Source organism: Bos mutus, chromosome 14 (assembly GCF_027580195.1).
Source record: "Bos mutus isolate GX-2022 chromosome 14, NWIPB_WYAK_1.1, whole genome shotgun sequence".
NCBI classification, from domain to species: domain Eukaryota; kingdom Metazoa; phylum Chordata; class Mammalia; order Artiodactyla; family Bovidae; genus Bos; species Bos mutus.
Genome location: NC_091630.1, coordinates 69400060 through 69424400, shown reverse-complemented (window position 1 = coordinate 69424400; position 24341 = coordinate 69400060). Strand labels below are relative to the sequence as shown.

At 60.3% G+C, this 24341-nt stretch overlaps 2 protein-coding genes across 4 annotated transcripts; both read left to right on the top strand.

Moving 5' to 3' along the window:
- The first annotated feature begins 1098 nt into the window (after positions 1-1098).
- On the top strand, positions 1099-12181 carry TONSL (tonsoku like, DNA repair protein). Its single transcript, XM_070382593.1, is given in 27 exon segments — positions 1099-1232; positions 1333-1428; positions 1577-1719; positions 2253-2436; positions 2784-2913; positions 3135-3306; positions 3380-3494; positions 4034-4179; positions 4258-4410; positions 4566-4691; positions 4805-4991; positions 5349-5428; positions 5524-5613; positions 5900-5972; positions 6069-6232; positions 6314-6437; positions 6552-7309; positions 7416-7492; positions 7836-7986; positions 8067-8145; positions 8484-8785; positions 8927-9007; positions 9009-9099; positions 9734-9909; positions 10308-10381; positions 10598-10731; positions 11923-12181. Coding segments are annotated over 27 exon segments (4125 nt in total). The 5' UTR covers positions 1099-1207; the 3' UTR covers positions 12117-12181.
- A 1055-nt stretch (positions 12182-13236) lies between these two features.
- VPS28 (VPS28 subunit of ESCRT-I) lies at positions 13237-17691 on the top strand. Of its 3 annotated transcripts, none has more exons than XM_070382667.1 (11): positions 13237-13369; positions 14178-14345; positions 14534-14635; positions 15161-15189; positions 15308-15345; positions 15552-15641; positions 16258-16363; positions 16467-16568; positions 16871-16924; positions 17014-17105; positions 17443-17691. In XM_070382667.1, exons 3-11 carry the CDS (start codon positions 14599-14601, stop codon positions 17558-17560), a joined length of 666 nt encoding a protein of 221 aa, XP_070238768.1. In that variant the 5' UTR covers positions 13237-13369; positions 14178-14345; positions 14534-14598; the 3' UTR covers positions 17561-17691. The 3 variants fall into 3 exon arrangements, with proteins under 3 accessions (XP_070238768.1, XP_070238770.1, XP_070238769.1); XM_070382669.1 differs by having other exon boundaries at positions 14178-14352; XM_070382668.1 differs by lacking the exon at positions 14178-14345 and having other exon boundaries at positions 13246-13369.
- The last annotated feature ends 6650 nt before the right edge of the window (positions 17692-24341 follow it).

The following is a 24341-nucleotide window of genomic DNA, read 5'->3' as shown; positions in this document are numbered from 1 at the left end:
CCCTTCAAGGAGGCTGAGAGTAGGCCCTCCTGCAGCTCCCCAAGCTCAGCCTCACCCCACCCCTGCAGCCACCCACTGGCCCTGGGCAACCTTCCCTGGACCTGAGGACCAGCAGCCCTCTATACAGCTCCCTCCCCAACAGGCCTTGCTGCCCATCCACTGGCTGAGAGTTTTACCCCATTGGGTCTGACTCCATTTCTGATTCTTTGTGACCCCATGGACTACAGCCGGCCAGGTTCCTTTGTCTATGGAATTCTCCAGGCAAGAATACTGGAATGGATAGGCATTCCCTTCTCCAGGGGATCTTCCTGACCCAGGGATCAAACTCAGGTCTCCTGCATTGCAGGCAGATTCTTTACGGTCTCAGGGAAGCCCCATTTCATTACATTTGCCTCCCAGTCCTTCCAGACCTCCTCTAGGGCCTTTGGGGCGCTAGCCCTGGCACCTAGGGCCCAGGGACCCGCAATGGCAGCGGGGACAGAGCCACACGGCCTAGCAGGTGTTTGGTTCTCCAGGCGTGGGGTACAGGACGGGCACTTAGAGGTCGCCAGGGCTCCCCACGCCCCGGATCTCCCGGCTTTGAGGCCACAGCGCTCCAGGCTCGGATCCTGCCCCCTTTACCTCTCAGCACACGACGGTTTTGCAGTTTTAACGAGCGCACGCTGAGTTTTCCAGGAATACAACCGTCGAGCACACTGAGAAGTTCAGTTCATTTTGGAACTCAAACCCCCCCCCTCCCGCCGGCAGCACTGGAGGTCGGAGTTCCCGCGTGTGAGGACTCCGGCACGTTCGCGGCTGATGCGGGTTCTGCGGGGACACAGATCCGAGCGCCCAAGTGCCCGTGGTCCCCGAGGCCTTCCTCTCCTCTCCTGCGAGGGCAGTGCGTTCCTCAGACCAGGTCGCGCGGGTGTCCAGAACAGCGGCAGCAAGCGGCGGGAGCCCGGGAGACCTCACCCCAAGGGCCGCTGCGATCGTGGGGCGGGACCCGGGCTCCGCGCGCAGAAGACCCGGGGGCTGAAGGCGCCTTCCACGCTTCGAGCGCTAGCGCAGCCCTACTACAACTCCCAGGATGCTTTGGGCGCCTAGACTACACTTCCCGAGATGCTCCGCAGCAGGACCGGGACTGCGTGCGGGGCCAGGAAGGGCGGGGCCGCCGCGCCAGCAGAGAGCGCGGGAAGTCCGGAACCCCGGGCGCGGCGACTACAGGATGAGCCTGGAGCGCGAGCTTCGCCGTGAGTCCCGAGAAAAGCGCCCGAGCGCGGGGGCTGGAGACGGCCCTGGCCCTCCCGTGCGGAGAGGCTCAGCGCTCAGGCCTCGTTATTCTCTCTGCAGAGCTGAGCAAGGCCAAAACTAAGGCCCAGAGGAGCGGCCAGCTGCGGGAGGAGGCCTCTGTCTGCCACCAGCTAGGGGAGCTCCTGGCCAGCCATGGTGCGTGAGGTGGAGTAGGGGCCGTAGAGGCCTGGGATCGGGAGGACCAGGGGTGAGGGCTTCCTGAGTACCGGCCGGCCGCCATCTCACTGGCCTTGCTCCCCTGGCCCACTGCTCAGTCTGACTGAAGCCTGTCCCGCCCACCCAGGCTGCTACGCGGAGGCACTGCGAGAGCACCAGCAAGAGCTGCAGCTCCTGGAGACCACCGACGACCCCCTGGGCTGCGCCGTGGCCCACCGCAAAATCGGAGAGCGGCTGGCGGAGATGGAAGACTACTCGGCTGCCCTGCAGGTGGGCGGAGACCGGCCCGCCCCCACGCTGGCCACAGTCAACACTCCGTGGTTTGCATCTCCTGGGGGCAGAGCCTGCCAGGTCTCTGCCGTCCAGGCCTCTGGCTGGAGGGAAGAGGGGGACATGGTGCGATGCGGCTTCGGCTTCAGAGAGCCCTGCACCAGCAGTGGTCACCTGGTCCTTGGATGCATGCACCACAGCCTCTCCTGGGAGCGTGGCTCCAGAAACCACTGATGAACATGTTACTGGAGCTGAAATCACCGGGGGCTGGCTGGGTGGGATTCCAGACCTTTTATCCACACAGAACTGCCCTGGCTTCTGTGTTCCCGCAGCACCAATGACTCCCAGTCAGTCTCTCCTCGTGTGACTGGATGGTTAGCATGTGGTGCCACCGTCCCCACAGGCAGCGCTTGGCATAGAGGAAACAGTGTGTGTGCAGCCTGGCTTCGGCCTGCACCTGGGGGCTTGGGGGACATGTGGGGCTTGCTTGCGGTGGGGGTTGGCTCACAGTGGCCATTCTTCTGTGCCTCCAGCACCAGCACCGCTACCTGGAGCTAGCGTGTGCCCTCTCCAACCACGTTGAGCAGCAGAGGGCCTGGGCCACCATTGGCCGCACCCACCTGGACATCTATGACCACCACCAGTCCCAGGACGCCTTGCAGCAGGCACAGGATGCCTTCGAGAAAAGCTTGGCTATCCTGGATGAGAAGCTGCAGGGTGACTGCCCTTAGGCCTCGCCCTCCCCCACTTTGGCTTCCTGTGCTTTGCAGGGAGAAGAGGCTACAGCCTCCTTGCCCATGTGATGGGTCCCCTGTCTAGGTTCCTCCCTTTGTGAGGCTGAGACTGGCTCTCAGAAGCCACCCACACCCACACCCCCCACTTTGCGGCCTTGCAAATCCCGTGCTCCTCCTGACCTCAGATCTGGCTGCCTTTGCTCTATTCCCTTCACTCTATCTGCACCAGAACCCCTGGCACCTACAGGGAGAGGCTAGAGGAGGATCAGGGAGAGGCCGGAGACCCCAAATGGGGGTGGGGCACTGAGTGTCTGCAGGGGTGTCTTCCAGGTTCACTGCCCAAGCGAGAGCTGAGTGAGATGAGGACCCGAATCTACCTCAACCTGGGCCTCACCTGCGAGAGCCTGCAGCAGGTGGCCCTGTGCAGTGCCTACTTCAAGAAGAGCATCTTCCTGGCCGAGTAAGTGCCCACCAGGCCCCAGGGGCATCTGGGTTCCTGCCCCTGGAGGAAGTGGCCAGGGCGAGGGCAGCCAGCTGGCTCACCCCTGTGCCCCGTCAGTCTCCTGGGAGCAGAGGCTTGGCTTGACTTTGTGGGGCCGGAGCCCTCGGTGGGGTCCGTGGGTGCCTGCTCTGCTGTCCCTGTGCAGAAGCCCGGGCACCGACAGCCCCATCCCCCCACAGGCAGAACCACCTGTATGAAGACCTGTTTCGAGCCCGCTACAACCTGGGGGCCATCCACTGGCGGCGGGGGCAGCACTCGCAGGCCATGCGCTGTCTGGAGGGGGCGCGGGAGTGCGCGCGCGTCCTGAAGCAGGCCTTCCTGGAGAGCGAGTGCTGCCTGCTGCTCTCGCAGGTGCCCTGGGCTCGGCCCTCGGGTGGGCTTGGGCCTTCGGGGGCCTGCAGGCTTACCTTCCCTTGCCCCCCAGGTCCTCCTAGACCTTGGGGATTTCCTGGCTGCCAAGAGAGCCTTGAAGAAGGCCTATCGGCTCGGCTCCCAGAAGCCTTTGCAGAAAGCTTCAGTCTGCCGGACCCTGAAGTATGGTGAGCCTAGGAGGGGCCCTGGGGTCTCGACCCCCCAAGACAGGGTAGGGAGGGCTCCTTCTTTCAGCAGATGAGGCCAGGGTATGCGTCCTTGGGGAGGGGGCACCATCAGGAGAGGCCCATCCTCTCCACTTCCGGTTAGGAGGGGTCTTACGGTTCTCTGAGCCTCCATTCAGCAAGGAGTGTAGGAGGCACCCTGGGTGGTCAGGAGGCTGGTGTCTGCTCATAAGCCAGCGTCTTCACTGGCAGACCTAAGACAAAAAACGTCCTGCTTAATGGCGGGAGTATGGCCTAGTGGGACTGATAAGTGGCCCGGTGTCCTCCATTGATAAGTAGTGGTCACCAGGGCCCCTGCCTGCATCCCTGCCACAGGCCAGTCCCTAACCTGTGCTGAACTTAGTTGGTTCTCTTGCTGTGACCCCACAAGGTAGCCCCTCCTACCACCCCCTTACTGGGGGTGAGCAGAGGCTGGGTCTGGTGGGTGCTGGAGCTGGGTCAGGCCCGCACTGGCCATCCCTGCATAAGGCTCTTTCCGACAGTGCTGGCGGTGGTCCAGCTGCAGCAGCGACTAGAGGAGTCCGAGGAGAGTGACCCCGAGGTTGCCATGGGCATCTGTGAGCAGCTGGGGGACCTGTTCTCCAAGGCAGGCGACTTTCCCAAGGCCGCTGCAGCCTACCAGAAGCAGGTGTGTGCCAAGCGGGCATGGCGGATGGCAGGGGCTACAGGGGGTGGCACAGCCCTGGCCTGACGGCAGCTGCCCCAGCTGCGCTTTGCAGAGCTGCTCAGCAGGCCGGGGCCCGAGCTGGCCGTCATCCACGTGTCCCTGGCTGCCACCCTGGGGGACATGAAGGACCACCGCCAGGCTGTGCACCATTACGAAGCGGAACTGAAGCTGCAGGAGGGCAACCCCCTGGAGGTGAGCAGTCATGGCCCCGTCCTGCCTGAGGCTCCATCACAGGGCTGCCACCCTTGGGGGTGGGCACGGGGGGCCTTGCACCCCCGGGGCGGCCACCCGCCATCTCGTGTTTGGCAGCGGGGGCCACAGCCGTCAACTTTGTGCTTCTCCTCCAGGAGGCCAAGACCTGGTTGAACATTGCCCTGTCCCGTGAGGAGGCTGGCGACGCCTACGAGGTGCTGGCGCTGTGCTTCCAGAAGGCTCTTGGCTGCGCCCAGCTGGCCGGGCAGCCCCAGCTGCAGGTGGGGAGCGCCTGCCCACCCACGCTGGGATCCCGCACACAGCTTCCCCGGAGCCTGACTGTCCGAGGCCCTGTCTCGCCCACGGCCCTGAGCTGGGTGCCCCCTCTCCTCAGAGGCAGATCTTGCAGCACCTCCATGCTGTACAGCTGAGGCTGCAGCCCCAGGAGGCCCCCAGCACCGAAACCAGGCTGCAGGAACTGATAGCGGCTGGAGACGAGGACGAGGGGGACGGGGAGGACAAGGAGGACGAGGAGGACGACGATGCTCTGGAGGCCACGGAGCTGGAGCTCTCCGAGAGTGGTGAGGCTCGCTCCCTGGCGCCTGCTTGGGGTGGCTGGGGCCAGCTCACGGGCTTCTGACTCCTGAGGAGGGAACAGCTGGGCACCCGGCAGGTGGAAGAGGGATGCTGTCCACTAAGCAGTTGGGTGAGAGGCACCCACGGTGGAGAAGCAGGTGCTGGGAGGGTGGGCGCACACAGGTGTTGCACAGTGAAGGACACCTGCGCCCGGCGTCAGCTGCTCTCATCGAGGGCAGGACCTGGAAAAGAAATAGCGGAGGTCTGGGGCTGGGGGAGACTGACCCACGGGCAGTCTCAGCTCAGGAGGCCTCGGCGCAGGGACCAGCTCACATGGGGTGGCGGGCTTGGCTCTGCTACAGAGAACGAAGCCGATGCTTCCCCGCCACTGGAGGAGGATGAGGAGCTACGAGGCTGCCTGGGCCGGCAGAGGGTGAACAAGGTGAGGACCGCGGGCTGAGGACAGTGACCGTTCTGTGGTCACTGGTGCCATCCAGCCCCTCACGCCTCTGCCCCCGTCCTGGGCTGTGCCCACAGTGGAGCCGGCGAAACGACGTGGGAGAGACGCTGCTGCACCGAGCCTGCATCGAGGGCCAGCTGGGCCGCGTTCAAGACCTTGTGAGACAGGTAGGCACCCCCCTGCAGGCTGGGCCGCGCCCAGGACCTGGTGAGGCAGGTAGGCACCGCCCCCACAGACTGGGCCGTCTCCCCAGGGAACAGGGCAGGGCTGGAGGGCCAGAGCCAGAACTGGGGACCCTGTCCCTCCTCGTAGGGAGCATCTCTTTGTTCTGTGATCTGGGCCAGGCCAGGCTGAGGGGTGCGCCCGTGGCGCCTTCTGCAGGCTTCAGTGCCAGGGAAAGACTAGGTTGGTGGGGGCACTCGGGGCCAGGCTCCTTCCCATTCTTGGTCACAGGGCCACCCCCTAAACCCTCGGGACTACTGTGGCTGGACACCCCTGCACGAGGCCTGCAACTACGGGCATCTGGGTGAGCATGGGACGGGGGTTCTGGCCTGTGATGGGGAGAGGGAATGTGTCCCTCCCGAGAGAGGGCCTGGGAGCCAGCTCATGCACCTGTCCGCAGACATCGTCCGTTTCCTGCTGGACCACGGGGCTACGGTGGATGACCCAGGCGGCCAGGGCTGTGATGGCATCACACCCCTGCATGATGCCCTCAACTGTGGCCACTTTGAGGTGGCTGAGCTGCTCATCGAGCGAGGAGCATCTGTCACCCTCCGCACCAGGAAGGTGAGTGGACACAGGCCAGGAGGGCGTGGGCAGCGGTGGGTGGAGTTACTGCCACCAACCCTGCCCAACTGGTACCCCCAGGGCCACAACCCGCTGGAGACGCTGCAGCAGTGGGTGAAGCTATACGGCAAGGATTTGGACAGTGAGACGCAGGAGAAGGCAGCTGCCATGGGGAGGCTTCTCCAAGTGGCCTCCTTGGGTCGAGGTAAGCAGGGCCTCCTCTGCCCCTGGGGATTCCGCTCCTTAGCCTGAGAGTCTTGGGCCCAGGGTGGCGGTCATGTGCCAGGCACTGTCTCACAAGAGATTGCTCTCTCCGCAGCTCCCCACAGCTCCCAGGCTCCACAGACCCTCCCAAGTAACCATCTGTTTGACCCTGAGACCTCTCCTCCCTCAAGTCCTTGCCCAGGAACCCCAGAGGTCTGTGAAGCCAGCACCAGAGTGTCCCAGGGGCTGGCAGTGTCCACTGTGGCCAGACCTCGGAGGAGCAGGCACAAAGTGGCCAGCAGTAGCAGCTCAGAGGGCGAGGACAGTGCTGGCCCGTCCCAGCCCACCCAGAAGAGGCCCCGGCACGCCAGCCCATCACTGCAGACCAAGGCCCCGATGCCCGGGCCTGCCAGCGATAGGGAGGCAGCCACAACAAGTACCAGCTGGGCTGCCTACCGGGAGGCCATCCGTGGAGTGGGCAGTGCCCAGACCTGCCGCCTGGGCCCCAGTCCACTGCGAGGGCCCAGCGAGATTCCCATCCCCCAAGCGGCACTCATCCCTCAGGAGGAGTGCTTGGCCGGGGACTGGCTGGAGGAAGACTTCCCAATGAGCCCTGGTCACCGGGGCCGCTGCCCAGCCCGCCCCCAGAGCAGTGGGGATGGCGGCAGACACCGTGCCTCCGGCCCAGGCAGCGACACGGCACGCAGGCCCCGGGCCCAGGCCCGGCAGAGCCGGTTGCCCTATCTCGAGAGCCGGAGCACGCCGGTCAGAGCAGACAGAGCCAACAGCCAGGCCACAGAGCCCGCACGGAGCCCCGACGTCCCCAGGGTCGTGGCGCCCACTGGAGAAAACCCCACAGCAGGCCACCTCCCGGTGGGTGCTCACACCTGGGGCAGAGTGCCACCCAGGCTGTGGGAGAGGACGGGCAGGGGCCTGTCTCTCCTGGCTTCAGCCCCTTCTTCCCTGCCCCCACCCCTAGGGTCAGGTCCTGCCCCCTCCCATCCGAGTCCGAGTTCGAGTTCAGGACAACCTCTTCCTCATTCCCGTTCCACACCGGTAAGGTGTCTCCTCCCGGCGCCCAGCTCGCTGTGCCTCCGTGGGCTCTGTGCTGGGGGTGGTGCCCGGGGGCAGTAGAGGGCCCTTGTTGAGATGAGACCTGTGATGAGAGCCCACCTGGCCCTATCCCTTGCCCCTGGGGGACTGCTTGCGGGGAGGTGCCGGCAGGCACGGGCTCAGGAAGGCCCCGAGTGGTCCGCCAGGCCCTGGGATCCCTAGGAGTGGCCCAGAGGTGCCCCGGTGTGCACGTCGCAGGCGGACAGAAGGAGAGGGAGGAGCTGCGCACCCCAAGGTGGCAGGGCAAGAACCTGCCTGTACTCAGCCTGTACCTGTGCCCGCACAGGGAGGCCCACTCCGTGGCCTGGCTGGCTGAGCAGGCCGCCCAGCGTCACTACCAGGCCTCCGGGCTGTTGCCTCGGCTCTCCCTGCAGAAAGAGGGGGCCCTGCTGGCCCCTCAGGACCCCATCCCCGACGTGCTGCAGAGCAACGAGGAGGTAAGTGGCCAGAGCCAGGGCCCTGAGCTGGGGGCGTCCTCTAGGACGGGTCGGGGCCACTCACCACTGCTGCTCGCCAGGTGTTGGCTGAGGTGACTTCGTGGGACCTCCCCCCACTGAGGGACCGCTACCGCCGGGCCTGCCAGACCCTGGAGCAAGGTAAGGGTCCAGGCAGTCCTGCGGAGACCTGGGCAGAGAACTAGACCAGGCCCACGGCCTTCAGTCTCAGGACCCCAGGCATTGACCGGGGTCCCCCCGCCACATCTGGCCTCAGGGTTTCCTCCCCTACCTAGCGGCCCCCTAAGGTGTAGGTAGTGGGGGCAGGAGGTGGCTCCATCTGGAGGTGGGTCAGCACCACGCACCCTGGCTCTGCAGCATGCCTTGGGGCCCTGGAGCTCATGCTGGAGCAGGGGGCAGGGTGCCGCCTGACTGGCCACCACTGACTCCCAGGGCAGGACAGGCGGAACCTGTCCTGGTGACACCATGTCCCTCCCCAGGGGAGCACCAGCAGGTGCTACAGGCCGTGGAGCACCAGGGCTCAGCCCCCACATTCAGTGCCTGCTCCCTGGCACTGCGCCAGGCCCAGCTCACGCCGCTGCTGCGGGCCCTGAAGCTGCACTCGGCACTCCGGGAGCTTCGCCTGGCCGGGAACCGGCTAGGGGATGGGTGTGTTGCTGAGCTGCTGGCCACCCTGGACACCGTGCCCGGCCTGACCCTCCTTGACCTGTCCTCTAACCACCTGGGCCCTGAAGGCCTGCGCCAGCTTGCTGCGGGCCTCCTGGGGCAGACCACCTTGCAGGTAAGAGGAACGGGGAACAGCAGCATCTGAGTGTCCACATCCAGCCCATCCCTGGTGGGGAGGTGCGGTTGAGAGCACTGGCCGGCGCCCAGATCCAGGTCACAAACACCAGACCCTCTGGGGGCCTTGTGTCTCCCACAGAACTTGGAAGAGCTGGACTTGAGCATGAACCCCCTCGGGGATGGCTGTGGCCAGGCCCTGGCCTCCATCCTGCGGGCCTGCCCCTGTGCTTTGCACCCTGCACCTCCAGGCCTGTGGCTTTGGCCCCAGCTTCTTCCTGAGCCATCAGGTGGCCCTGGGCAGTGCCTTCCAAGGTGAGCTGCTGGCACATCCACTCCCCGGCCCCAGGGGTTCAGAGAGCCTCAAACCAGGGCACCAGTTTGGCTCTCGGGAGCATGTGAGTGGACATGGGGGTGGCTTGCCTGGCCTGGGCAGCCCCCCAGGACCCAGACCCAGTCCCAGCTACATATACTGCAGGCCCAGCCCTGTTGCTCCCCAGCTCTGAGCATTCTGTTTGTGGGAGACGATTCCACCCGCAGTCCCAGCACCAAGAGGCGGAAACTGAGCATCCTCCAGGAGGTTTTCCACGGACGCCTGAGCTAGGAAGTGGGGCTCAGAGCTGGGAGCGCAGCAGAGGGGAGGAGGGGCTGGGACTTGGGTGGTAGACGGAGTGCCCCCACCCAGCCCTGCCCCACCATGTGTGGGTGTACCAGTCTTGGGGCCACCCTGGCATGAGTAGGGACAGGTCGGGTACCCAGAAGTGGTGGGAAGAAACTGAGCTCAGGAGTTTGGTGCTGCCCCCTCCCCAGCGTGAGACCCTGGGCCGAGACCCCATTTCCCAGTACATAGAACCTCGGAGACAGTGACAGCCTCCCAAGGGTCACGGGGGCTCTGGGCCAAGGCCTGGGGACAGGGAGGAACCTGATGGAGGTTCTGGCCTTCATATAGACACCAAGTGCCTGAAGACACTGTCCCTGTCCTACAATGGCCTGGGCCCCACTGCTCTGGGCCAAGTCCTGGGGAGCCTGCCGGCACACAGCCTCCTGCGCCTGGAGCTGAGCTCTGTGGCCACTGGCAAGAGTGACCTCGGCCTCACGGACCCTGTGGTTCACTACCTGAGCCAGGTACTCATTCAAGGGGGCACTAAGCCAGAGGCACTTTGACCCCCAGGACTGGGGGTGGGGGAGCTGGGAGAGGGTGCAAGTTGGGAGAGAACAGGGGTGGGGAACTCTTTCTATAGACCTGCTTGCCTCGGGTTCCGAGGTCCTGGCCAACAGGAAAGGCGCCTGGGTGGCGCGGGTCTACTGAGATCACGTCATGGTGTGCCAAGTATGACCCACTCCTCTGGGTAGAAGCATTTCCTTCTGACCTGCAGACTTGGGGAGACGCTGCCCCCTCTGGCTTCGGGGGTCAGGCATGCTTCACTCCATCATTCTCAAGGAATGGGGGCGGTGTCTGGCGCCCTGGGTGTAGGGCCTCTACTGGGAGGCAGGGAGGGCAGGTGTCCCTCTCTGATGTCTAGGAAGGCTGCGTCCTGGAGCACCTGAGCCTGTCAGCAAACCACCTGGGCGACAAAGATGTGAGAGCTCTGAGCAGGTAATGCTGCCACTACCCTGCGGGTCTGGTCGCATAGCTGGGAGGCTGGGGCCTCACGACCTGCCTCCCTCGGGCTCTCACATCCTTCCGCTGGGTCCTCCTGTCACCCATGCGCCATGGCCTCTAGCTTCAGTGGCTCTCAGGAGTGTCTGGTGTCACCTGGGGCAGCTTCCCCTCATGACGGAAACTGACCCCCAGGCTTCTGCCCTGTCTCAGATGTCTCCCTCTCTGCCGCTCACTGGTCTCGCTGGACCTGTCTGCCAACCCTGAGGTCAGCAGTGCTGGCCTGGAGGAGCTCCTGTCTATCCTCCAAAAGCGGCCCCAAGGCCTCAGCTTCCTGGGCCTGTCAGGTGAGCTCTGGGTGTGGCGGCCGCAGCTGCCCAACTGGAGCTGGTGACACAGCCCCTGCTTGGGAACTTGCCTGAGGCCCAGGTGCCTCCTCTGAAGGGGCCGTCCTGCCACTAGCCAGGCTGCAGAGTGGAGCTGGGGCCCCTGGGTGCTCAAGTGGAGGACAGTGCCCAGCATGCCCAGAGGCAGCTGCAAGCCTCACCCCTCAAACCACAGGGCGGGAGGAGCGTAGGCCTCTGCCTCCAGCGTGGTCAGCCCGACCCTCAAGACCATGGCTGGGGGACCCACTGCCGCAGGGACTTTTTCATTCCTATTGTCCAGAGGGAGGGAGGGGAGGTCAGCCTAGAGTGGCAATACCTGCCTCCGAGGGACCCTTCTGCTTCTGGCCAGGGCGCCCTGACCGTACCATCTAGGCCTGTGGCCTGACTTAGGTGGTTCTCTGGCCACACCTGTTGCAGGACCCCGTCTTGAGAACGACCCCAGGGAGGTGCATTGGGTGAACTGGTGCGTCCTGCTGGGCTGGGAGCAGGGCAGACCAGACTTGGCCCTCCAGGAGAACCAGGGCTGGGGGTGGGTGTGCACACTGGGGACCCCTGGGTTCTTCCTGCTCCTCGCCTACTGCCCTACAGGGCCAGGCTGGTTCTTCAGGAAGGCCCTCCTGAAGGCAGGCTGGTGGGCGACCTACCCCTCACTCAGCTGTGGGGCCGCTACCCACACATCTGGCTTCCTGGCACCTGTAGGCTCTCACCAAGCCCCCTGCTGGGTACTCTGTGGTCTCTGAGGATTGAGCATTGGCAGTTCAGTGTCCTGAGACTCCCAAGAAGCCATGCTGGGTCCATCTTATGGACAGAGACATCATCAGACACTGTCAGAGGCACAGATGTGAATGCAGTGTCTCAGAGCTGACCTCCCTTCTGCCTGACCACTGGCTGTGGGAGGGGTCTGCAGTCCCAGGCAGCCTCTGGGAGAGCACCCTCCATCCTTGAGAATGATCTGGCCTCTCCTGGGCTTTGCTCATGCCCCTCACTGCAGCCCTCGGGGCCTCAGGGGAAGTGCATATCGTCCCTAGGGCAACACTGGTAAAGAAAAAAGTCCTGTGAGACCCGAGACAAACCCCACTGGCTCCCGCGGGACTCCTGCTGCATCCTGCCAAGAGCAGCTCCCCAAGGCTGACTTCTGCCTCCCCTCTGCAGGCTGTGCTGTCCAGGGCCCCCTGGGCCTGGACCTCTGGGACAAGGTTGTGGCGCAGCTGCAGGAGCTGCAGCTGTGCACCAGACGTCTCTCCGCTGAGGACCGGAATGCCCTGCACCAGCTGTTGCCCAGCCAGCTGGGCCCCAAAGTGTGCACCCTGGACCAGGGCCCCAAGCTCTTCTTCAGGCACCTCTGACTGGCCAGCCCCATGGTGTGCCCTGCCCAGGCCTCTAATAAAGAAGCCACTGCTGCTTCCACCCCTCTCTGCTGTTGCTCCTTGGAAGGCAAGTGGGAGGTGGAAGGCAGGGTTGTAAAGCTTAGAGCCCACAGGAACTGAGGGTGTTACTGGAGCAGGTTCGTCTACCCAGGAAACAGCGAGCCAAAACCCAGAGACCAAGGTTTGCAGCAGAGGAAGGATTTATTCACAAGGCAGCCAAGCAAGGTGATGGCAGGACAGGTCTCATATTTGCTTCCTCAAAGGCGAGGGGCTTGCGACATTACAGTATAAAGAAACAGGTTGGGGGGATTCCCTGGTGATTAGGACTCTGCACTTTCACAGCCAATGGCTAGATTCGATCCCTGGTAGGGGAATTAAGATCCCACAAGCCTCAGTGCCCCCCACAAAAAGCAGGATGATTTTAGGTGCGGGGAGAGAACCTTGGAGGCAGGGAAGAGGTGAGATCATCTGTTCTGCAGAGGCACATCTGAATTACTTGCTTCTTAATGGCACACGTTAAAAATGGTGGCACATGATGGGGTGGAGCTCTGAAGGCAAGAGGTCATTCGCTGGACCCCGGAGCAGGGCCAGTTTTAGCGTCGTGCATGCAAGCTTTTGTATCAACAGTGAAAGCAACCTCGATCCGTGAAGACAGGCTACAAATGGAGGGCCTGCGGGAAGGGCTACCCACTCCAGTATTCTGGCCTGGAGAATTCCATGGACTGCATAGTCGGAAGGGCGGCAAACCTTCACACAGTTAACTTGCAGTGTTACTTCAGTTTCTTATATGTGTGTATGCACACGTTATTTTTCGGATTCTTTCCCATTATAGGTTATTACAAGAGACTGCATAATTCCCCACGCTATACAGTAGGTCCTTGTTTACCGCGGGCTTCTTATCAAGCGGTAAGACAAGCTCTAAGGTTTCTGTTACCAGTTTCTGTTAACCCTGTGGGGCGGTTTCAAGGGCAGAGCTGGCCGCTTAGAGGCCCTCTAGGGGAACGCAAAGCCACTTATCCGCAGCTTCCTCCCCTCTGTCCCAGGAACAGACTCACCCGCAGCCTCAGCTCTCAGGGGGCGGGACGTAGCCAGCGCGCAGGCGCAGACGGCGGGGCCTGGCGCAGGTGTAGCGTGCGCATGCGCAGGCGGCGGGGCCTGGCGCGCAGGCGCGGGAGCAGACGTCAGGCGCGCCCCGCCCTCGCGCCGTCGCTGGGACCTGCGAGGCGGTCCAGGTATTCCGGGCAAGGGACGGGCGGAAAAGGCGGTCTGACCAAAACCCACCGTCTTCGCCACGCCGCGGAGGGTCCTCTGCATCCCTGCTCCTCGGTGCCCTCTCGGAGTTCTGTGTCCCGGGCCCCCGGGTCTCCTGGCTCCGTCCGGGGTCTGAGGCCGTCTCCCGGGCCTGCGCGCCCTGCGCTCGCCGGGCTTTCTCTGGGAGCTCGCCGCCCTGCTCGTGCAGGGTGACGATGCTCAGCGTGTGGCCGCGGAGCTCCCCTTTCGTGGCTGCTGGGGTCCCGCTGTAGGGCCACAGCCGAGCCCCTGATTGCTCCTGGCCGTCCCACCGCCTCACGGTTGCTGAGCGGTCTGTGTGTCCCTGCCCCGCCCCCGCCGCGCCCAGCTGAACTCCCAGCCTCGTCCCCCAGGCCTCATCCCGCCTTCCCGCTGCACTGCCTCTGCGCCGGGTCCCGGGGCTCAGCATAGGCTGTCTTTTCGCTACCTTGGTTCACCCTCAGCCATTTCCTGTGGGGCGCCACCCACCCGCTCAGTGCCACAGGCTCAGGCTGCCCGTCCGGGCCTCTCCCCTGACCTCCAGGCGCCTCTGCAGCCTCCTTGGAGCCTGCGGAGCTTCTCAAAGCCCACACGTTCAAACCGTAGTACACCCACCTACTCTCTACACCTACTCTGTTTACCGTCTCCGTGTCAGCTCATCTGACGGTCATGGTGCCTTTGGTCTGAAAATAAGGATGTCGTTCTTGAGTCGTTTTTAATTTTTACACATTTTAAAATTCTCCATTGCACCTGGTGGGTCCATCTCCAAAGCACGTCTGAACCTCGCCCCAGCCACTGCATCAACTTCTCAAGTGAGCAGGGCTCCTGCTTCCACTGTCTGCTCAGCTCTCTGCCCATCTGGGTTCCCCGAGGACTTGTCTCCAATTGTCCAGTGACTCCAGCTCGCTGCACCAGGATAAGCCCAGACTCCTCTTGCCTGTGAGTGGTGCGTCCTTTGACAAACCACCCCCCGACACACACTCCCCTCTGCCTCTATCATCCTCCGGACTGTCCTCACAGAAAGTTCACCCCAACCCCCGTTGGTCTGCTCCTCCAAATTTATTCTTGTGTGAAGATATGCTCGGGATTGTCTTTTAAGAGGTTGTGTCGTGTGTTCTCTTCTGCAGGTCACTCCTCCAGTGGCTGCCGCGTCTTCCTCTCTTTCCTGGTCACCTGACTCAGAGCCGGCAGGATGTTTCACGGGATCCCAGCCACTCCTGGCATGGGAGGTGAGTATGGCCCATGATGGGCCCAGGGACCCAGACGGCCGAGGCTTTCAACCTGCAGAGGCCAGGGGTTGCCGGCAGGCTATAACGTCTGACACAACAAGGTCCCAGGGGGTAGCCAGGGGCCCAAAGACCTCCTCCAAGTGGGGTCAGCTGGACGCAGAGATGACAGCTGTAGTGTGCCTGGACTTCAGGGTGTCTCAAGTATCCCGGAGTCCCCAGGCCAGGAGGATGGTTGCAAAGCATGTGACAGACATTGTGTACCCACAACCACATCATAAGCAAGTTGTGGTCACTCAGCTATAGGGGCAGTAGGTGAGCAACAGGAGTGGAATGGAGCACCAGGCCTAGCGTGCAGCCCCTGAACCCAGAGGCCTGTGCTCTGCTCGGGTCCCCCTCAGAGTGAGGGGGGCCTATGTTCTGCTCAGGTCCCCTGCAGACTAAGAGGGGCTGGGACTGAAGTTCCTAGGGCCAGGGTGGTGGCCAGGCTCGCTGGGGTGACTTTCCACTCTGCCTGTTCTGTCGCAGCCCCTGGAAACAAGCCGGAGCTGTATGAGGTGAGTGGTGGGCACCCTCCTGGCCATGTCAACTGTGGTTCTCATCTGCGTGGTCCTCACTGGGGCCCCGCAGCCTCACTGGTGCTGCTGGCCGACCCTCCGCCTGGTCTCCCGACAGGAAGTGAAGCTGTACAAGAACGCCCGTGAGCGGGAGAAGTGAGTCCAGCCCCAGGCTGCCTGCCTCCCCAACCCTGGGGATCTTCCCAGGGAAACAGGTCCCCAGAAGCCTCTGCTCGGGGTGGGGTGAGGAGGCGGCCAGACCAAGAGCTCCACCTCAGTGGCACCCAGGCAGGGCTGGCAGGTGTGCTCGGGCCCTCAGCTTCCTGCCTTGGCAGCCGCGCCTGAAGTCTGCGCCCCCTCAGGTACGACAACATGGCGGAGCTGTTTGCGGTGGTGAAGACGATGCAAGCCCTGGAGAAGGCGTACATCAAGGACTGCGTCACCCCCAACGAGTGAGAGCCCACCTCCCTGCACCGCTGGCCCAGCCTCGGAAGCTCAGCTCTGGCCTCCCGGGCCAGGTGCTCAGTGGGGAGGGAGGGTGGGCAGTCCGGGGGCAGTGCCCACGTGGGTGCGGCTGCGCCCAGCTTTCTCCAGGGTTCTGGCCCCGCCCCGCTCCCCAGGACCTCATCAGTGAGAACGCTTTGAAGGAGAGCTGGGGGCTCGGGCAGTCAGTCCGTGGGGAGCTGCTGGCCAGGCCTGGCAGCCCGGAGGTATGTGGGGTCTTTGTCTAGTGCGGTCGTGCCCCGCAGCAGCACTGTGAGCTGTCCATGTGGGGGCATAGCCAACACAGCCCAGGAAACATGCTCAGGGACCTGGCTGGGACCTGCGGAGCCAACTTGCAAAGTCCAGACTGGTCCTCTGTGGCAGCCACATTTGGGGCATTACCCCACCCCACCCCCCGCACCTTTCAAAGCTTCATGAGGAAGCCTCTGCCCCCATGGCCGGTCTCTGGCCCTTAACGTCTTGTCCATGCGAGCTGCCCTGTGTCTGGAAGGGCAGAGGATAAGCAGAAGGGACCCAGAGGTGCTGGCCTGGCACTGCGGGCAGCAGCCTGGCCTCTTCCCCCAGGTACACCGCAGCCTGCTCCCGACTCCTGGTCCAGTACAAGGCGGCCTTCCGGCAGGTCCAGGGCTCAGAAATCAGCTCCATTGATGAATTCTGCCGCAAGTTTCGCGTGAGTGAGCGACTCCTTCACCCCGAGGGACGGGGGCAGGCGTAGGGGCCCCGGGGCTGCGGCCGGGCTGCCCTGTGAGGCCCAGCCGTGATCCTCCCCTCAGCTGGACTGCCCACTGGCTATGGAGAGGATCAAGGAGGACCGGCCCATCACCATCAAGGACGACAAAGGCAACCTGAACCGCTGCATAGCCGACGTGGTCTCGGTGCGGGCCCTGTGCGCATGCCCCGAACCGCCGCGGGGGTCCACGGGGCGGGGGCTGGGGGGCCGCCGCGAGGCTCCGCCCCGTCCCAGGCTTACGTGGGTCGTGTCCTCCATTCCTACCCAGTAGCCCCCTGGCTGTAGGAATGGGTGGGGGTGGCGGGGGGGAGGCCCAAGTGATCCACCAGCTAAGGCGAGCAAGGGGCGGGGTGGGGCGGCCCCAGGCCCCTCTCTACAGAGGAACCAGGGTGTCGGGGGTCTGAGCCGGGGGTCCGGGAAGTCACACGCACACACACTCGCTCCCAGCTCTTTATCACGGTGATGGACAAGCTGCGCCTGGAGATCCGAGCCATGGACGAGGTGCGGCCCTGGGCAGGGGGAAGGGGGAAGGGGAGGTTCTGAGGAGCCGGGCTCAGCGGGGCGGGACCCAGCAGGCGCTGTTCCCTTAGATCCAGCCTGACCTGCGGGAGCTGATGGAGACCATGCACCGCATGAGCCACCTGCCCCCTGACTTCGAGGGCCGCCAGACGGTCAGCCAGTGGTGAGTGCTTGTCGCTTGCCAGGGCCCCCAACCCTAGCCCCAGCCCCCTCCCCTGTGCACACACCCCCTGGGTCTATAGCGTGCACACACGCTCTGGCCCCATAGTCCTTCCCTCCACATACACATATATACATACACAAACACACACACGCACACACTGCAGCCCCTTAGCCCTCCCTCTCCACCACTGCACACACACGCAAGTGCTATAGCCTTACCCCCCAGACACCGCCCCCCACCCCAAGCCCCATAACCTTACACACACACCCCCCAGCCCCATAGCCCTCCCCCTCCACCACCACACACACAGGCAGGCGCTGTACCCTGTGCCCTGCAGGCTGCAGACCCTGAGTGGCATGTCGGCCTCAGACGAGCTGGATGACTCCCAGGTGCGCCAGATGCTCTTCGACCTGGAGTCGGCCTACAACGCCTTCAACCGCTTCCTGCATGCCTGAGCCCTGGCTCCCCAGGCCCGCCTTCTGCCATGGTTCCTGCTTCCCCGGACACCTGCTTTCCACGACCACCCGTCTGTCTGTTCATGGCGTCTGGAGTCCCCTCTTCCCAATAAAGCTGTTTTCTGACCTGCTGCTGAGGGCAGTCCTCCCTCTCCAGCCCTTCCCTGTCTGTCCTCTCGGGCCTGGGAGCAGGCATTGACCTCTCTGGTGGGCACAGTCTGACACACAGGCAGGGCTAAGTAAATCTGCCGGCCACAGCCACTCCCAGTCTGAGAGCAGGAGGCTGTGCTGCGGGGCTTGGCGGTCTGGCCACAGCCCCAGCAGTATCTCCCGGCCCTGGAGACGGGCAGCTGGGGCAGGCTCACACCTTTGCAGCAGGACCCATCCTCGCGCAGGGCTCACTGGAGTCCCAGCTGACAGCTGCCAAGGGCAGTCCTCACCCAGGAGCAGTGGACAGCTCGGAACCCCTGGACTGGCCTCACCCAAAGCCTGGTGGGGAAGCACCCCCTGCTCCCTGTGCCCGCTCCAGGGCCTCAGGCCCGTGCTGTTCACATCCGTGCCCTTCAGACAGACAGCAACAAACCAGAGACCAAGGCTCTGGGTGCCAAGGTGGGTTAGTCTCAGCACCTGTGGCGTTGGGACTAGGGACAGGCCAGTTTTACTGTAACATTTTCTTAGTGGTTCTTCTTCGTATATGGTTTCTAAAGGCAACAAGGTAAAGTGTGGTGTTTCGAGGGGGCAGTGTGGAGGTGCGCTTCCTGTGGACTCAGCATGAGCAGAGGATGAGGGGAATGAGCAAGGTTGCTGGAAAAGGAGGAGGGGTGCAGGAAGACAGGCGGGGTGGCGACTGGCCAGTGAGGGCTTAGGATTGTACCCAGGAGTCCTGGATGCCAGCAAGGCTCTCAGGGCCATGTGTATGTGTTGGGGGGAGCAGAGCTCACGCATGTGTGTGTGTGTCTCTGTGTGAGAGCAGGGTGGCAGGTGGGGGGCTGACGTTGTGAGTGTGGACTGTGCTGTGTGTGGTGCCCACAGTCTCTGCTGCTGGTCCAGAGACAGCAGTGGGGAGAGAACTCAGGAATTGCACTCAGGCTTGAGTCTGGGGATGCCCGAGACTAGATTGGCCTTCAGGGCTCCTCCCAGTGACCTTGAGAGAGTGGGTGAGCCTTAGCCCCAAAGCCCTGCTGTCTAGGGAGCCCAAGGGGCAGAGGGCCAGGGAGGTCCTTGGGGTCTCATTGCCTCCACTCGTCTCCAGAACCCTTCTCACAGGCCCCCACTACTCCTGCCACCTCCACCTACCATTCTGGATTCTGAAAACTCCAGAGACCTCTAAGTGTGAAGAGTCAGTTCAGTTTGGTCGCTCAGTCGTGTCCGACTCTTTGCAACCCCATGGACTTGTTAACTACAAATTGGTACTTACAAGCAAATTGCCAACGACTGAAGGGCAAAGGCATTTGCCATCTGCCTCTACAGAGATTGAACCCCATGCCCCTATAGCTGTAGACCTTCAACACCCCCCGAGAGAGTTCAGGGTGGAGGGAGGCACTCTGTGCTCCAGAGAATCTGGTGGGACTGGTCTTTAGATAGTTGGATGTTTTTAGGAACAGATTTTATTATCTCAGTCCTTGCATCTCCTCACATCCAGAGAAGCACTAAATAAATTCCTTCATGGTGACATCAGATCCTCATGATTAACAAAAAACCTTTTGTAAAATGAGTGCTTCATAGTATTGAACTCCCCCTTCATCAATATTGACTTTCCCCCACTGCCACTTTGGAGCAGTCTCTCAGAGCTGAGATGCTGCCTCCTGGGCTGCAGTCCTCATTTTGCTCCAAATAAAACTTGATCGCAACTCTTAAGTTGTACATCTTTTTTTTTTTTTTTTTTTTATGTCAACAGAGTGCAGCACACCAGGCCTCCCTGTCCATCACCAACTCCTGGAGTTTACTCAAACTCATGTCCATTGAGTTGGTGATGCCATCCAACTATCTCATCGTCCATTGTCCCCTTCTCCTCCTGTCTTCGATCTTTGCCAGCATCAGGGTCTTTGCTGATGAGTCAGTTTGTCGCATCATGTGGCCAAAGTATTGGAGTTTCAGCTTCAGCATCAGTCCTTCCAAGGAATATTCAGGACTGATTTCCTTTAGGATGCACTGGTTGGATCTCCTTGCAGTCCAAGGGACTCTCAGGAGTCTTCTCCAACACCACAGTTCGAAAGCATCAATTCGGCGCTCAGCTTTCTTTGTAGTCCAACTCTCACATCCATACATGACTACTGGAAAAACCATAGCCTTGACTAGATGGACCTTTGTTGGCAAAGTAATGTCTCTGCTTTTTAATATCCTGTCTAGTTTGGTCATAACTTTTCTCCCAAGGAGTAAGTGTCTTTTAATTTCATGGCTGCAGTCACCATCTGCAGTGATTTTGGAGCCCAAAAAAATAAAGTCTGCCACTGAAATAAAGTCTGTCACTGTTTCCCCATCTATTTGCCATGAAGAGATGGGACCAGATGCTATGCTCTTACTTTTCTCAATGTTGAGCTTTAAGCCAACTTTTTCACTCTCCTCTTTGACTTTCATCAAGAGGCTCTTTAGTTCTTCTTCACTTTCTGCCATAAGGTCGGTGTCATCTGCATATCTGAGGTTATTGATATTTCTCCCAGCAATCTTGATTCCAGCTTGTGCTTCCTCCAGCCCAGCATTTCTCATGATGTACTCCATATAAGTTAAACAAGCAGAGTGACAATATACAGCCCTGACGTACTCCTTTTCCTATTTGGAACCAGTCTGTTGTTCCATGTCCATTTCGAACTGTTGCTTCGTGACCTGCATACAGATTTCTCAAGAGGCAGGTCAGGTGGTCTGGTGTTCCCATCTCTTTCAGAATTTTCCACAGTTTGTTGTGCTCCACACAGTCAATAAAGCATAGTCAATAAAGCAGAAATAGATGTTTTTCTGGAACTCTCTTGCTTTTTCCATGATCCAGCGGATGTTGGCAATCTGATCTCTGGTATCCTCTACCTTTTCTAAATCCAGCTTGAACATCTGGAAGTTCACAGTTCACATATTGTTGAAGCCTGGCTTGGAGAATTTTGAACATTAATCCCATGGATGGAGGAGCCTGGTAGGCTGCAGTCCATGGGGTAGCTAAGAGTCGGACACGACTGAGTGACTTCCCTTTCACTTTTCACTTTCATGCATTGGAGAAGGAAATGGCACCCACTCCAGTGTTCTTGCCTGGAGAATCCCAGGGACGGGGGAGCCTGGTGGGCTGCCATCTATGGGATCGCACAGAGTCGGACGTGACTGAAGCGACTTAGCAGCAGCAGCAGCAGCAAGGTGTGAGATGAATGCAGTCGTGCAGTAGTTTGACCATTCTTTGGAGAAGGAAAAGGCAACGCACTCCAGTCCATGGGGTTGCAAAGAGGAGGACATGACCGAGCAACTTTCACTCACTCACTCGAGCATTCTTTGGCATCACCTTTCTTTGGGATTGGAATGAAAACTGACCTTTTCCAGTCCTGTGGCCACTGCTGAGTTTTCCAAATTTGCTGGCATATTGAGTGCAGCACTTTCACGGCATCATCTTTTAGGATTTGGAATAGCTCAACTGGAATTCCATCACCTCCACTAGTTTTGTTCGTAGCGAAGCCTCCTAAGGCCCACTTGACTTCACATTCCAGGATGTCTGGCTCTGGATCACACCATCATGATTATCTGGGTCATGAAGATCTTTTTTGTGTAGTTCTTCTGTGTATTCTTGCCACCTCTTCTTAATATTTTCTGCTACTGTTAGGTCCATAGCATTTCTGTCCTTTATTGAGCCCATCTTTGCATGAAATGTTCCCTTGGTATCTCTAATTTTCTTGAAGAGCTCTCTAGTCTTTCCCGTTCTATTGTTTTACTCTATTTCTTTGCACTGGTCACTGAGGAAGGCTTTCTTTTTTCACCTTGCTGTTCTTTGGAACTCTGCATTCAAATGGGTATATCTATCCTTTTCTCCTTTGCTTTTCGTTTCTCTTCTTTTCACAGCTATTTGTAAGGCTTCCTCAGACAGCCATTTTGCTTTTTTGCATTTCTTTTTCTTGGGGATGGTCTTGATCCCTGTCTCCTGTACAGTGTCACAAACCTCATTCCATAGTTCATCAGGCACTCTATCAGATCTAGTCCCTTAAATCTACTTCTCACTTCCACTGTACAATTGTAAGGGATTTGATTTAGGTCGTACCTGAATTGTCTAGTGGTTTTCCCCACTTTGTTCATTTTAAGTCTGAATTTGGCAATAAGGAGTTCATGATCTGAGCCACAGTCAGCTCCTGGTCTTGTTAACATAGGAACCTGGAATGTTAGGTCCATGAATCATGCAAATTGGAAGTGGTCAAACAGGAGATGGCAAGAGTAAACGTTGACATTTTAGGAATCAGTGAATTAAAATGGACTGGAATGGGTGAATTTAACTCAGATGACCATTATATCTACTACTGTGGGCAAGAATCCCTTGTAAGAAAGGGAGTAACCCTCATAGTCAACAAAAGACTCCAAAATGCAGTACCTGGATCAAATCTCAAAAATGACAGAATGCTCTGTTTCCAAGGCAAACCATTCAATATCACAGTAATCCAAGTCTATGCCCCAGACCAGTAATGCTGAAGTTGAACAGTTCTATGAAGACCTACAAGACCTAGAACTAACACCCCCAAAACCATGTCCTTTTCATTATAGGGGACTGGAATGCAAAAATAGGAAGTCAAGAAACACCTGGAGTAATAGGCAAATTTGGCCTTGGAGTACAGAAAGAAGCAGGGCAAAGGCTAATAGAGTTTTGCCAAGAGAACGCACTGGTCATAGCAAACACCCTCTTCCAACAGCACAAGAGAAGACTCTACACATGGACATCACTAGATGGTCAACACCGAAATCAGGTTGATTATATTCCTTGCAGCCAAAGATGGAGAATGATGATCCAGACCACATTTTAAAAATGTCTAGAGCACATTATATCTCCATCCAGGGATGGGCTCTAGGGCTGCTGTGAATATCATGCAGAGAACAAGGGCGTCTGGTGCTTGCTGGATGGGCTGATGCAGGAGGGACCTGGGGGTCCGCCCAGCACTGGGCGGGGGACAGGCAGGTGTGCAGGGAAGCTGCTGACATGTTCTGGCAGCCCTGGGCTAGGAAGGCAGGGCTGGGGCAAACATGAAGCAGAGAAATGTGGGCCCACGTAGAGGGGTGCTGAGGCCCGGAGGCCTGCCAGTGGGCTCAGGCCTGCACACGGGACCTGGGGGGCTGATCAGACGTGAGCTGAGACCTCTTCCCTGAAGCTGTCCAGGCCCGAAGACTGCAGGATGAGGTGGCTCAGCTCCGGCCAGCCCAATGGCCGTGGCAAGGTGGGATAGGAAAAGGGATAGTTAGAGCCCGTGGACTTCACAACTGTGTGAGGGGGGCCTGCATCTTTCCAGCTTCCTTCCTAATTGACCCAGGGGTCCAGGAACCCTCAGGTTCTTCTCAAGCCCGCCACTTCCCCATACCCCCTCAGGGCCCACCAAGGTTACCCTGCGGTGAGGGAGGGGCAGGACTGTGCCTGAACTCAGCCCTTGGCTCCTGCTCAGCCAGGTGCCCTGCCCTGGGTGGCAGGGGACACTGGGACAGAGTCCGGAGGCCTGGGCTCCCAGCTCTCTTGGAGCCTCTCCTCCCCAACCCCAACCACACCCCACAGAGGGGTCTGTCCAATCAGGTATGGAAGGGGCCACCTAAACACTCCCTCTAGAAGGCAAGGCTGCCCTGAGACCTGCCTGGGCGGAGGCGACTGGCTCCCTGGGGTCTGCCCCTTTCCCCAGATTGCCAACTAGGCAGAGATAAGGCCTAGGGGTTCAAAGGCCGGAGTGAGAGCCCGCAGGGAGGGTCAGGGCTGGGAGCCACGCTTCCCCCCACCCCCAAGCCCCTTCCCAGGTGGAGTGCTCAATGCCCAGGGCAGAGGCCTGGCTCCTGTTCCCTTCTGTTTATGTGGCACTTTGGCCATTTCCTGGGGATTTTCCCTGGAGGCCGTAGAGGGAGTGTGACTCAGCACCTTATCTCAGTTCCCTCTGATTCTGTTGTGGAATCTGGAGTCAAAAACACGCCTCGGAGGACACTCAGGACAGTGGAGTACAGTTTACTACACCAGCAGGTCCAACGGGGATCAGTTCCCAACAAGGATCCTGATGTTTCTGAGAGGCCCCGTTTCATACCCCCCACTATGTGACTGGTTACATGTTAGCAACCTCTTTGTTGCGTGTGATTGAGTTTTACAACAAGTAGGTGCTGGGAGAACCAAGATGAAGGTTAAAGGGGGAACAATGACTACACATCAGGGGGTGTCTCCGCGGTTAACCTAACAGGCAGCCTGGCCTCCACTAGTCTCCCTTTGTCACGTGTAGGGAGGGAGGCCTCCAGGAGACCTGGTTTTCACTAGCAAAGGTGTCCTCACTCTTGGGCAGGGTTCAGGCCCAGGTCACATCCTGTCTTTAAGATGGATGACAGGCTTCAAGATGCAGTCTCTCCTCTTTCCTCACATGGGCCCCAGCAAGTCCACCCTGAGAATTCCAACACAGCTCAGGATCCACACCCCCACCCCCAGCCAGGGCTCTCTGCAGTGTCTGAGCTGCCTTGAGGGGGAAGATACTGCGGTGGGGGGGAGGGGAGGGGGCAGAGTTGTACTGGAGCTCTCTGGTGGGGTGGGGGACAGCCCCGGTGGTCTCCTGGAACCTCTGCCCCAGATGCCCTTGGCTTGGAGGCAGCCCCTAGC